We start from the raw sequence: 14,442 nt of genomic DNA, 5'->3' as shown, positions 1-14,442 counted from the left end.
AGCCTGCCTGGTGGGAAGCAGTGGACTTGAGAGAGGAGGTAGATGTGGTTAGAATCATTATGTAGAAGAAATGGAGGAAAGGGCTTTCCTGCAAGGTGACACTTGGTTTTAAAATTAGCCCTTTTTTTTTTTTTTTTTTTTTTTGAAGGATGTTGTAGTTGAGCCTCTCAAAAATCATGATCCCTTTCTCTTAGCAGAGTGATTTCCCAGGGGGAGCACATGGTGCCATTTTCAAGTGAAAACCAACCATGAGGCTTATTCCCTAAATATTAGCATTCACGATGAGAGGAATTCAGGGGAAGGTATAATTCTCCACAGACTGGAATGGAGTGGACCTCTCACTTCTAGACCAGAAGTGCCCTAGAAAATTGTAATTCAATAATACGGAGTGTGGGCTTGCACTGAAAGCAGGAGTGTGGGCATCTCATTTTGGCTGAGGACAAAATAGTAGCCGTCACCATGAATATCCCCGTTTTTGGAAGTTTGAGATCCATTCACGATTTCTTGTTTTGATATCTGTTTTTTAATATATTATTCTTAGGAAGCTTGCTTTTTTACTTGTATTCACCTTTTGGTCCTTAAGCCAATCTTCTGTAAAGCTGAAGTACACCTTTCACCTTCAGTAAATTAGCATTTCCAGATACAACTTCTGCATTTTGCTGTTCTTCTGCTTTATGGATTTGATTCCTTATTAGTAGTACTTTTCAGTACTCTTCTAAGCTCCTTGTTTCCCAAGTGAAATGTTGTTTGTTCCAAGTTTCCCTGGTATACACGAAGCTTTCTCTCCTAGATTATTATTTTCTTCTATGCATTGCACTTCCCAGTCTCATCTCCATCTCTCTTGGCTTTTGCCCTTAAGAGCCTTATCCTCGCGCTTATCGCGGCAGTTTAACCTATCCTTTGAACTGCTCTGAAGGGTTTGCTCTTGCTGTGTTTTGCTGAAGCTTTGTAATTTTCAACAAAGCCCTTAATCCAGGGACTTTACTGAAAATGGGTAGGTTAGAGTATCTCTGGACGAGGAGGAAAAATAGTGGCAGTACTAAAGTGATGAGGGAAGGGGGTGAAATTTTGCCCGTGCGAAGCAGTTGGTGCAAGTCAATGCTAATGAAATACTGAAGCTGAGAAATACTTGGTGCCATTGACAAGGATAAGGTGCTATTTTTAGACAGGCTCGTGTGGGCTCTGGAGCTGTAAAGGAAGGAACAGCACTCTTGTTCCTGCGTGGTCAGATGTACAAACAGCGACGCGTTTCGTGTTACCCGTGGTGCCGCAGTCTGTAAATCGCTACGTGTTTTCCACTCCTTCATAAAGTGAAAACGTTGGTCCCAGGGAGAAAAAAGTAAATAAATGCACTCTGATCATTTATTTCCACTTCTTCCTTCCCCCTCTCCTCCCCCCACTCCCAAAATAAAGCTTTTACTGGAGCCACAGAACACAAAATATTTGAAACTACACAGTAAATGCCACGCTTTGGCTTAAAATGTCTTTTTTTTCTGGCTCCTGGGATGGCATCAAATGGCTTTTTCTTCCATCTAACAAGATAGTGGTGGAACTCGCCTGTCTGCCAAAAATCAGTGCAAGGCTCACGTCCAGCTCGTATCCCACGTCAGATCGTAAGCCCGTCCTGAGAGCTGTGAAGGACAGAGACAGTCTTCAGAGAGGAAAGATACGGTGTTTGACCGTGTTCCAAATTAATATAGCAAGTTGTTTTAAAGGGTTTCCAACCATGGCTATATCTTACGCCTCTTGAATGCAATACTAGCAATAAAGAAATACTGTGGTTTAACATTTTATTTTAAATACTAAGCTCACATGATGGTTAATAAACACTATCTGAAATTTAATCAGCTTGGAATGTCCCTCATACATCAGGGTATTTCACGATAATATTCTTATCCTAGACTATTTCATTTTTACTGACCGTTAACTCAGCAGGAGCTAAGAAATATCCTAAGATCCTCCTTTGCTGCTGTTAAAGAACTTCAAAAACGAATTTGGATGCTGCAGTTCTTTCTGGGCAACAAGCAATCCAGCTGCAAAAGTAAATAGAATTCCTAGGTTTTCCCTAAAAAGATCTCCTCCTGCATCCTCAAAGTCTTTCCTATAACAATTTGCGGCTCGTCTCTACACAACTGAATTTAGGCTATACACATTTTTCTTACACCTTCAGTATAAAAGAAGCATTTTCCTTCCACTATCGCCAAGCTCTCTCTCTGGTACACTCTCCAGATAAATTGTTTTTCGCATTAATGAGTTGTACATTGTACAAATCCCGTGTAGTAGCTCCCCGTACGGCTCGTTCCTCCAGAAGACCTGCCATGTCCTGGGCAAACCTGGGAAACCTTCCAAGGCAGGAAATCTGTGAGGCAGCAGATTGGGAGTTATTGACCTTCAAGAATATAGATTTCATTTATCAGGATCCTTTGCCACAGCCGTGCTGTCCTCGCCTGAATAAATTTGCTCCGTAGTAAACAGAGAGATTTTTCAAGAGAGTTTTGCAGGGCATTTTAAACACGCAGTTCCTGCTTCTGTTACGAAGTTGGACAAATTATCAGCTTTGAGTTTGTTTTCAGCGATATTGCAGGTGTCGCGGTCCGGCTCCACAAATGCCCGAGGGAAAAGCCGGGTGGTTAATGGACTCGTGGACCTCTGGAGTTCAGGGCACCTGACGTTTTACAAATTGAGTTTTATAATACGACTTCTTGTCGCTCCTTCGGAGGATTGAATCGGACAATTGGATTTCGAAATAGAGATGTTGGAGGGGAGTGGGGTTTTTAGAGGTAGCAGCAACCAAAAGTAGGTGCTTTTCTCTAAGACAGATCACTTGGTTGGAGAGGGGCCGGGTTAGAGGCTGGCAGAAATTGAAAGGATCTTTTCCCATGCTGAGGCACTTTTATTGTCTATTTGCAGTGTGATAGAAAAAGAGTAGTTTCATCTCTTCTCTGTACCTGAAAGAGTTCCATTAAAAATGATGTGACTAAACATGAGCAATAGAAACTGTAAGCCTTCTTTTAAAGAATTTTTAAATTCCAGTAATTTAAGCCAGAAGTAAATGTGCTTCATAATATTTGGGTTTTTTCCCTGTTCACTTACAGATAAGGGAATGGTTACGAGGAAGAGTGCTAGGATTGTACAATTACTGCATGTATATTGGACATCTCTATCTGTATCATATTTAATTTGAGTATGCATTTTTTAAGGCTCTGAAACATTTATAAAATTCATTATGAATATTTATATTCGGTAACATCTAAAGGGTTCGATCAGGCTGGGGGAGGCACAACGGAAACGCAGCCTCCGCTCCGGCGTGTTTACAGTCTCGACTGACAAGGCTGGGAAGGGGGGGAAAACAAGTCACAGACAAGATTTGATTCTGCTGAAGTCGTCATTTAACCGGCGGCAGCGCTGTGCTACCCGTAGGCGTCGAGGTGTACGCAGTGCCTTTGGCAGCGCAGCTCTGGGTTTAGAATCGTAGTATCACGGCGGGGGGTTGGGTTGGAAGGGACCTTTCGAGGCCATCCAGTCCAACCCCCCTGCCACGAGCAGGGCCATCTTCAGCTCGATTAGGTTGCTCAGAGCCCCGTCCAACCTGACCTTGAGTGTTTCCAGGGATGGGGCATCCACCACCTCTCTGGGCAGCCTGTGCCAGTGTTTCACCACTCTCATTGTAAGAAATTTCTTCCTTATCTCTAGTCCGAATCTGCCTCCTTTAAGTTTAAAACCATTACCCTTTGTCCTGCTGCAACAGGCCCTACTAAAAAGACTGCCCCCATCTTCCCTGCAGGCCCCCTTTGAGTACTGGAAGGCCGCAATGAGGTGTCCTTGGAACCTTCTCTTCTCCGGGCTGAACAACCCCAACTCTCTCAGCCTGTCCTGGAGAGCTGCTCCAGGCCCCTGAGCGTTTTTATGGACCTTCTCCAACAGGTCCATGTCCTTCTTGAAGTTTTGAGGGGCTCCAGGGCGTTGCAGCAGTAGAGATGACAGTCCGGGACAGGCTTGCTGTGGTGTGACTCGTGGGCTGCAAAGCTGTGGTAGCACAATGGCGGTCGCACTGAGCCGTACCAACACGGCGCTTCAGCCCCCTCAGCTCCTCTCCTCCCCTGCTAATCCAGAATCCTTTGCCTCTTGATGGTCAGGTCTAATAGTTAAATTAATTAGTGTTAAATGGCACACAGCCTTAGCCCTGAGCTGGTGCTTTGACTTGCCAGACGTGCTTTGGAAATGTGTTGCGATGTCTGTGCTTATCCGGGATTCAGTGGAAGAACTGAATGAGTTTGTTTACAGTGTCGATGCAAATCTGAAATTATTTAGGCTTCCATTTATTCCCAGTCTTGTTCAGCTCCAAAGCTGTTTGCCTGAGATCCTCTATAAATATTTTCACAACAGAAAAAGAGTGTAGAAGTGCTTCGGTTTTGGAGAGGGGCTGGTTAAATCTGGAACGCCCGGAGAACCGTGACGAGGAAAATCATGGTAACGCCATTTTCTTTGAAATGAAAAAGTGCAGGAGAAGTTATGGATGACTGAAGTTAAAAAGAAGATGGCAGTCAAAATGAAGAAAGGTTAAGTGATTTTGAAAGGTTTCACTTGCTGACTTACCAAACAACTGAATATTAGTTTAGTTTCTATAAATTGGTAGTACGTTGCCCTTCTGAGTCAAAATTAACTCGGCATAGTATGCGAAAATGTGCTCAATTTTCTGCAAATATGCCTTTACTGTTAAACTCGTGTTAATTTTTGTTTAGGAATAAGAATATGCTCTGTATCGTGGTTCTAGATTGGATACAGAATACGGACAAAACCATTCAGATCCTTCCATTTGCAAAAATTGCGTTGCAGAGTGTACAGTCTGCCTCGCGATTTCCTGCAGACGTCATCCCTCATTACGGTGATTGTAATTAGTCGTTCTGATGCGTTTTCCGTCTTCGAGGCACTTTACAAACATGAGGTAACTCGTGCTCATTCTAGTCCTCTTCCCTGGATAAATAATATTATGAACTTTGTTGTAGAAATGAGAGAAATCAAGAGACGGGGTTGAACATCATGTGGAGCCCTAAGGAAAGGTTATTTTAGGTACCAGCCTCTACCCCTCCTGAGCATCCGTCGCCTTTCTGTCTTAAATTAGGTCACTGCTCAGTCTCTGTTTGCCCAAGCATCTGCCCGTTTGTTTTCTTTAGGACTCAAAAGCTCCTTTTCCCTCGCTCAGCCATACCAGGTAGTTTCTGGCCCGTATTTTCTCTTTACTTCTCTCCCTTACTTCAAGAGCATAAATCTCTGTTCTTTCTCCCTGTGATCTCCCGTAACTATTGTTCTTTTTGCAGCTCCTCATCTCCTCCACCATCAGCAGCTCCCTGCCTCTTCAGGCTGCTGCTTTCCATCCCTTCCCTCTCAGTCTGCCAGGACAATCTCTCAGTCCATCCTTGGGTTTGCAGGAGGTGGTGCTTTGCACTTGAAAACTGACTCCTTGTTTCCAAGGAGGAGCAGGGACGGAGAGCAAACCGGTGGGACCCAAGCCACATCTTGCTTTTGTGGCATTGGCATGTTGCTGAGGATTCAGGCTGGCTGGGCTCCATATTGCCGATTCCTAGGGGAAAAAAAGATATTCTAGGTCCCAGTCTGGTGTTTGTGCTGCTAAATCATAGGTAGCTGTGCCCTGCCTGACTCCTCAGCCAGTGCTGGCAGGAGTCTTGGTCATCCTGACAGTTGTGTGAAACCCTTAATGTTTCACTCTTGTTTTGAAATCAGCATCTAGAACTAGGGTTTTTCCTAAAAGTCCGAGTTTTCCTGAATAAATGCAATTTCAGCTTGCAAATCAGAAGACAAAGAAAATTCCCCCAATGTTGGTTTGGGGCTTTGAGTGGTGGGATTTCATTTGTGTGGTTTAGGGGACTTTTGGTGTTTGGGGGGTAAAATATTCCTTGCTTACGCAGTGCTTTGAAGCAGATGGGATTAGGGGATGTGTGTGGGATGGATGCAGGAGTCACTTGTGTGCGTGAAGGTTTCCCCAGGAGCGCTGTTCCCCTTCCCCAGCATCCAGCTCCCACCATCTTTGGCAGTTGCAGTGCTTCATCTCAAACTCTTTGTTCCCAAAGGTGGATGTCTTTGGGGAGCGATGGGGAAACGTGTGTTCAGCCCTTTTCCTCAGCCCTCCTTCATCCAGCTGCAGCTGTCTTGGTATTGCACCAGGGTGAGGAACGTGTGGCCTGATGCTGAGAGGAGAATTAGGTGGTGTGGACAGGAGATTTAAATTTAAGGCTAAGGGTAATGCAAACCAAATGGATTTATAACTCATTCTAAATCTAATTTTTTTTTAATAAAGTGAGGTCAGCAGTGCCAGCCAAATTTCAGCAGCAGAGGCAGATCATCAAGTTTGATCTTAGATAACCTGGTGTGCTAATTTAAGCATCTTTTTGGGGTTGAGTGGTTCTTTCTATTTAGAGCAGAAAAAAATGAGAAATACACATTTAAAAAACATTCTTGCTGCTCCTCATTAAGATTGTTGGCTTCTGAAGAGCTGAAGGATATTGTTAAATTTCTTTGGGTCAGTTGAGACGGCTGCTGAATTTCATGGTTGAAGAACAAGAGAGGGAAAAAAACCAATGGAAATATAATGAATATTTGTTCAAAGCAATATCTGCAAATTGCCTGTCCTGTCTAACATAGATTATAGATATTAGAGGCGGAGAAAGGTGATTATGAGCTATAATCAATCAGCAGCATTTATCCAGAGTCCTTGCTTCTGGGTTTCTTTGTGGGCAGGCCGTGTTTAGACGTTATTACGTATCTAGCTGGGCTAGCAGGAATCATTTTGTTTCTGCAGCAATTTGATCATTTTAGTTGATTTGCATCAAACAGAGGCATGTGGGTAATGCTGCCACAGCTATTTGGCACATCAGATGCACGGTGTTTTCAGGCATGTGACACGACGCATTTTGGTGTGTTTTATTAAGATTTATTTTATTCCAGTGTTGTTTAACCAAGGTATGTAATTCAAGTTTTTTGTTGTTGTTTTGTGTTGGTTTTTTTTTGACAGATGTGGGAAGAGGCCATTGCCTTGGGTAAAGAACTTGCAGAGCAGTATGAAAATGAAATGTTTGATTATGAACAACTCAGTGAACTGCTGGTAGGTTTTTTTTTTAATGACATAGACACTGCAACAATTTGTTCAGAATTTAATTTCTAAGCTTTTAAAATTCTGCTGAAAATCTCTCTTATGACAGTAAAATGCAGAAATAGACACCCGCTTTGGCTTTGTTGGACAAATGTTGATTAACTGGCTACCACTAGAGTGCCTGAAAAAGACTGAATTTTATTTATTTTTTTTTTTAGCTGAAAGAAAAATATTTCGGTGATGTTAAGCTGATTTATTTGAGGTATAAAAGGAAATTTGGAATTTAAATATAAATGGGAACATGAAAAAATCCCCATTCTCTCTCAAGTGTCTTTCCATATTCACGTTTCTTTTTTTAGGTATGAATAATCCCCAAGCATTCATGTCTAGAGTCAGTTATTTTTGCCCTGTCGTTACCCGTTCATTATGCCTGCACCATTATTTTTCTCCTGCTCCTCTCCAAAGAGATAAATGGCAGCTGTCACTGTCCCTCCTAACTTCTCAACCATTTTCACGGGAGTTGGGACATGATTCCAGTTGGGTTCTGAAAATTCTTGTCCCTTGGGTTTTTGGTACTTTTTCCCTTTGCCCTCCCCAGAGTACATCGTCCGTGATTTCTTTGAATTGTTTATCTGCTTTATCCCCGTCTGTCTGAGCTGGGCACTAGTACAGTGTCATTGCACCCTTTTTCTCCGCTGACACCGATGCCCAGTTTGAGGATGGCTCGGAGCCATCTCCCCAGAATCTCCTCCGTCCCCATCTCCCCAGCATCCCCTTTCTTGGAGAAATAATAGAATGAAGGTAAATACCACTCCTCTCAATTTTAGGGTTTCTTCACTCCTTTGTGTGTTCTTCGTTGTTTTATCCATGGTTCTGTCCTCCAGCTCTCTAGGGCTGGATTTAGATCCCTTTTTTGAAGGTCCTTCTTTAGTGGCGTTTTGACCATTTTAGCCACAGACTGATCGCGTTGATTTGCCAAACAAATCTGGAGCCCGGTTTCACGTTGCTTTGAACGGCAGGAGGGAAGGGATGTGGACACAGAGCGTTTCTGAGGTGCTGTGGTACGCCTTGGCCTGCACTGCTCTCAGCAGGGCTGTCTGCAACAGAACATTCTTCATTTCGATATAGAAGGAATCCACCTGGTAGAGATTGTTCCTCAGCTAGAAATGATTCTTGCATGTCAGATGTGATTATTCACCAGTGGGTAGCTAGTCCGAGTCCCTCATTTTTCATTTTCCATCTCCTTTATGCTTGCACATGGGAACGTGAAGAGTTTTGTCACAGAGGCAGCCACTCTTGACTTACCGTGCTGTATCCATTTTGGAGAAGAAATCTGAATTTTCACTTCATACATCGTAGCTGATGGCCAATAGTACCAAGTTATGTATTTTTTCACCATTTCTTGCCCAGTAAATGTGGCAGTGTTTACATTGGGTGACATAAATCCAGGTGGTGGCACAAACCAGGTATAGTTCATCTGCGTATGGAAATGGAGTTTCTCCCTCTTCTAATAGAGGAGACCCAGCTCTTCCAATTCTCACGTCAGACAACTGAGTTTATCTGCTCTTTATTTATCAGACAGGACAAACCGAGAGAGATGTCACAGAAATTAGTACTGGCATGTGTTGGGCATTCATCCCTCATAAGGCAAAGATCAAAATTCACGCTCCCGTATGAGTGAGGTCTCGCATCCCCCGTCGGCTTTTCTTACTGCTGCTGCCGAATAGCGTTAGCATGCCAGCTCCTCTTCCCACCCCCACCCCCCAGTAAAATTTAAAAGTTTTTTGTTTCTTTCTGTTCTCCTTATTGTCTCTTTTATTCAAGCAATATTAAATATTAGTCTCTTAAGACGATTCACAAATGACAAAATAGTTTTGCTACAGGTGAACTGAGGAATACACGGCAGATCTGGGTCTTTGTAGTCTTCGCGCCATTTACTGTTATCTGTCGTACGGCAGCAGTAATAAACCTCCCCCCAAATCAGAATTTATTCTCTTACAGAAAGTAATAGACTAAAAATAAGTTAATGAACAGATCGTCTGAAGCTGCACATTTGTTATTATTTCATCATTGGAGATAAAGAAGGATTCCGCTTTGAAAACAGATGGCGTCTGACATGCCTGTGTTTATTCCAAAAGTTACATTTTTCTGCAATCCTCAACTGCATGCTTTCCATATGCAAATACATAGTTGTAAATATGGAAGAGTATTAGAAAAATGTAATGAAATGTAACAGCCAAAAACCGAGACGTCAGCACCATCGAGATGAGCTGGCTTCAGCGGCGTGCGCTTCGTCGTTCCAGTGTTCCGGCATCGGCAGCGTCGCAGCCGGGAATTCAGGCTGCCTTGCAAATTCTTGACCTTCATCAAAATTGCGATGCTGAATATGGAATAGCGAGGTTCGCCAAGAGGAGCATAAAAACGATGGCCACAGAGTCTGGTGTTTCAAAATGTTAAAAAATATCAGGTCGAAAGGTGAAGAAAAGGGGTGAAACATGTACATCTTTACGTTAGAGACACGCATAAAAGAGATCGAACTCTTAAGTATAAGGAATCTCCTTAAAGTTTAGGTTATTAAAATCCCTCCTGTTTATTTTGCAGAGAAAGCAAGCCCAGTTCTATGAAAACATTGTGAAAGTGATCAGACCAAAACCAGACTATTTTGCTGTTGGATACTACGGCCAAGGTTTTCCAACGTTCATAAGGGTAAGCGTCCACCTTTTTCCACAGGGGGTAGCAAGGTTTCTCGCTTTTGGAAATTACCCTCGGTTGTGGAGAAAGTACATTCTTGTATGTCAGTGTGTTGTTTACCATCTACCTGACATTGATGGTTGTTTTTTAGGTGTATAAAACAAACGTTAGTTTTTCCTTTCCAGTTTCCGATATAGAATAGTTGAATTTTAGTAGAGAAGCTTTTTCTTCCAACATATCCAATATTTTATGCTTCTCCAGCATAGCGCTAGAAATGAAGGTATACCAGCCAATCCATAAATCAGGGTGATAACCAGCACCATTTGAAACGGTGACATTCTTGCCTGACAGGTGTGTGTGTGTATATATATATATATATATGAGTATGGTAGAGAAGCCTTTTGTATGTGACCATGTTTTCATGGGAATGACCTTTCCAGTTGAATATCAGAGATGTGTGTGATAGCAGTCTTTTACCATTGATTTCCCTGAGTCATGTGTCAATTTAAAACATATGTCACTTGGTTGATGGCGGTAACCTAAGTCTAGTAACTTTTTAGATCTTTTCCACTGATACCAGGATTGTTATGGAGTTGGATTGGTGGCTAAGGAAGCGTAGGGATTTAACACGTCTGAGTTGCATCTGTGTTGTGATTCTCTGGACTCTGGCACTTGGCAGTCGGTGACATGGAAATAACATGTTAGCTGTTTCGCTGCTGTGCTGCTCTGACTTAGGAGCTGAGGATTTTCAATTTGGAAAGAGGCGCTCTCCCTGTGGAAGAGTTACAGTAGGTTAAGGCAGTTCAAGGGACAGGAGAATAAAATTATTACCATTATTCTCAGAGAGATTTATTCTCAGGCCAGGGGCTGGTGGTAGGTTTCCTCCTGGAAATACTCATTTAGGAGATGAGTTCCTGTTTATAACTGAATAATTCTGTGTCAACTCTCTCCGATTATGCCATAATAAATACCAGGAGCAAGCGGAAGCCTACGCTGAAGCCCAGCTCACTGGATAAATCCAGTGAGTGCTGATAAAGCTGGCTTTGTCAGGTTCCTTGTGGTCAGCTGGTCCTCCATGGTGTATTGAAATGAAGTAGAGAGAGGCTCTAAAAAAATCCCAAGAAATAACGTAACATTTCTCGGATTGGAGTCAGCGCTTCTGAGATCCTGGTTCCTTACTGTGGATACTGGCGTTAGGATTTCACCTCTCAATTTGTTTCCAGAACAAAGTCTTCATTTACCGGGGAAAGGAGTATGAACGCCGCGAGGACTTCGAAGCAAGGTTATTGACGCAGTTTCCAAACGCAGAAAAAATGAAAACGACGTCTCCACCAGGCGATGACATCAAAAACTCCTCCGGCCAGTGTATCCTTAGGTTGAGCAGCGGCTCCTGCAGCCGCATGGATCAGGGATTTGTGGCCAACACAAGCAGGAGACTATTGCACTCCTGCCTTTAGGGGGGGAACGCATTAATTTTGTTGTTCTGTCCTTTCTTCACGTTCCCGTTGAGCTGCCTGTTCTGCATGATTGAAATTCGCTATTCGGTTCTTAACCCCTGAATTCAGATATTCAGTGCTTTACTGTAAAGCCCAAACTGGATTTACCGTCTAAATTTCACAGGCCAGTGTCAGAACAAATCGTGAGGTGAGTTTGGGTTGGTTTTGCAATTTTGTCAGTCTCCTGTATAACACTTAAACCTGGTTCTTGTTGTTGTATGACAAATCTACACGCAGCCAAGGAGGGAGCGACTCTGAGGACGTTCCATGGGTATTCGTAGTATTAGCAGGGATTCTGTCCAACCCGCTGAAAAACAGTGATCCCACAAGCATTTGATATATATGTGTAAGCTGTTTACTGTTACTAGAGTTACCAGCAGTTCCTAAAACGATGGTATTCGATGTTGATGGTGCTTTTCCCTCTTTTCAGTTTCTACAGGGTGAATGAAGTCCAACGGTTTGAGTATTCGCGCCCTGTTCGAAAAGGAGAGAAAAACCCAGACAATGAATTTGCGGTAATAAATAAATAAATAAATAAGAGCACTTTGGGGGTTTGGTTGTTTAGTCCCCTCCATCTTGAGAATCGGAACCGTTCATTATATTTTGGTTGTTGAAAAATAAATTCTAGGTTTAAATGTGATTATTTTTCATGCAAAGTCATTTAAACCGATCTAGCGTGTTCTATTTTATACCAATAGAAAAAAATGGATAAACCAGTATTTATTTTGTTAAAAACCAACTGTTTTGAGAAGGAAGTCTAAAATGACTGTTCCGGAAAAGTGAGATGTCTCTTGCCAAAACCTGTGTTGCTGTGAAGGTTCTACTCAGGCATCTAAAAATCTTTTCGCAGTAATACCTTCTTCTTTTCTTTTTTTTTTTTTACCCGTATGTTTCATCTAATGGTCAGTAAAACTCCCTTTGAGCACAGCTTGTCTTCATCAGACTTTTACAACAGGTCACATCAAGTGGATTGCCTTAGTTTTTTGGAGACGCCGTTTTATTCACAGGGGTTCTAGTGGGTACAGTTACTAGTAAAGTAGTAGTAATTAAAGTAATAAATGAATGTAGCATTTCTTGAGCAAAGAACTTGATTTTCCGTGTAGTATCAGGCTCTAATCAATGTGCCAGTAAATGCTGAGTATTTGGTTTTCTACAGCTAAGACTGGGTATTCATCCAGAGACTCCTTTAATGTCTTCTAGTGGCTTCTTTTGGTGGCTGTTGTATGAAAAATTACTGATCTACATGGGTTTAGGTGAGGAGGTAGGAGACCTTTCTTTTCCAAAAGCATAATGCCAGACTGGAGTGCTACAGTTTACAATATGTTTTGAGTATAGATAAAAAAAAAATTAGGTGTATCTAAATCACTTTGGAATCACTTCTCCTGTTAATGGAGGATGGAATAAATGTTTCTGTTTTTTTTTAAAAAAGCCTCATAATAAATGAGATGAACTACCAACATATGCCAGTTGTAACAAAATCAGATCAAGAGATGTCTTTGATAGCAGTTATGAACCAAATACACACATGGGAAGGAAGAGATGTGAAATCACGTACCCCTAAATTCAAACCAGTGGGGTTACTGGTTACCACGAAACCGTTGCAGAGTACAGCTCAGGCGACGTCACAGACTCACAAATTCAGGTCAGGACGGACCTTGAGTCCAAGCCCTGCCCCAGGCAGGGCCAGCTCTGGGGTCAGACCCGGCTGTTCAGGGCTTTTCCAAGAGGGTCTTGAAACCTCCGAGGATGGGGATGACACAGCCTCCGGGGGAGCCTGTCCCTCTGCTCCGCTGCCCTCCTGGGAAAGAAGCTTTCCCTGTATCAAGCTGTTGTGGTTTTGGAGAGGATGGTCCTTAAAAGCTCTCACGGGAAAACCAGTAAAACCAGTGGATCTTTTACGTAGTGTCTCCTTGTAAGAGAGCAGTTGTGCTCCGCTAGATCACGTATCGGATTTAAATGGGAGCCGCTCCATCGTCTCCCCAGGCAGATACCATTTGAAACTTCCCCCTGGCTTCGTAATGCCTGTCGTACTGCCGTTCCTTTTCCTGATGATCACGTTTTAAGGCTTTGCTTAAGAGAAAAGCTATCAATCTGATAACGTGCTGTTTATGTTATATTTGCAGAATATGTGGATCGAGAGAACCATCTATGTGACAGCGTATAAATTACCAGGGATTCTGAGGTGGTTTGAAGTCAAATCAGTTTTCATGGTAAGATCAATTTGGCTTGATTGAGGTTGCATAAAAGAATGGGGCTCTTATACAGCCAGGGAGCATTTATGTTTCTGTGTGGCTGTGCTTCAGTGCTGTGAACAAGCAATCAATGTGGCTATATCTGGCATCCTAAGACGAGGGGAACTTGCTCGCTGAGGGTGCTGGTTATTGACTGGGGGTGACTCAAGTCATGCTTTTCCACTCCTGAGAGAGGGAAATGCGGGCTCAATCTTCCAGACCTTTAGGGCAAGGTCCGATCAAGTGCTTGAAGTACTTTTATTTCTGGCTTTCAGCGGGTGAGCCATTACAGCCTGCGGCGTAAGCCGCGTGCCTAAAACGAAGAGGGACCTGAGGTGGTGTAGGGGAACCCTGCTACGGCAAAGTGAGATGAGCCTGGCTTTTGGAAAAGAGGATTTGAGTATGTTGGTTGTAATTTATTCAAAATACGCCGTAAACCAAATGCATTGTGTGTGTCTGCATTTCTTCTTGACTTATCATTTGTGGTTAAAGGTTGGTTTCGTTTTGTTTTCCAGAGTTAGCTAAAATATACCTGAGCAAGCTGACGGGGTGACTCCAAATTAGGCATTTCTCTGTTCTACCATTTAGACTGTTTAGATAAGACATATCCATTTAACGCCTTTAAGATTAAATTATTCTTACGCAGCTGTAACTTTTAAGTAGCAATAAAAACATTGTTACTGCAGTTTCTAAATCTCTCTTGTGAGGCTTATTTTTAAAGGAAAAGAACAATTTGCATATGATTAATTAAAACCTTTTTCATTGCTCCATTGAGGTTCTGTTGGACAGTTGTATTTAGATGAACAGAAGTAATGCAGAAAATTACTATGGTATCTATAGTAACAGAATATGAATGTGGTGTTTGACAGTAATAGGCAGCTGAATAAAACACATTGAATTTTTAATGAATTTTGTA

General features: G+C 42.5%; 1 protein-coding gene across 1 annotated transcript in view; it reads left to right on the top strand.

Annotated features, from left to right (window-relative positions):
- The window catches only part of DOCK1 (dedicator of cytokinesis 1), a 311,635-nt gene that overhangs the window by 259,467 nt on the left and 37,726 nt on the right, over nucleotides 1-14,442 (top strand). The window contains exons 39-44 of the mRNA XM_086466312.1: nucleotides 7,031-7,120; nucleotides 9,710-9,814; nucleotides 11,023-11,164; nucleotides 11,365-11,443; nucleotides 11,726-11,810; nucleotides 13,419-13,505. Of these exons, the coding sequence (XP_086322438.1) occupies nucleotides 7,031-7,120; nucleotides 9,710-9,814; nucleotides 11,023-11,164; nucleotides 11,365-11,443; nucleotides 11,726-11,810; nucleotides 13,419-13,505 (588 nt within the window). The remainder of the gene's footprint in view (nucleotides 1-7,030; nucleotides 7,121-9,709; nucleotides 9,815-11,022; nucleotides 11,165-11,364; nucleotides 11,444-11,725; nucleotides 11,811-13,418; nucleotides 13,506-14,442) is intronic.

Source organism: Leptosomus discolor, chromosome 6 (genome assembly GCF_034619465.1).
Source record: "Leptosomus discolor isolate bLepDis1 chromosome 6, bLepDis1.hap2, whole genome shotgun sequence".
Classification (NCBI taxonomy): domain Eukaryota; kingdom Metazoa; phylum Chordata; class Aves; order Leptosomiformes; family Leptosomidae; genus Leptosomus; species Leptosomus discolor.
Note: the sequence above shows the minus strand (reverse complement) of the source record. Positions and strands in the feature narration are given on the sequence as shown.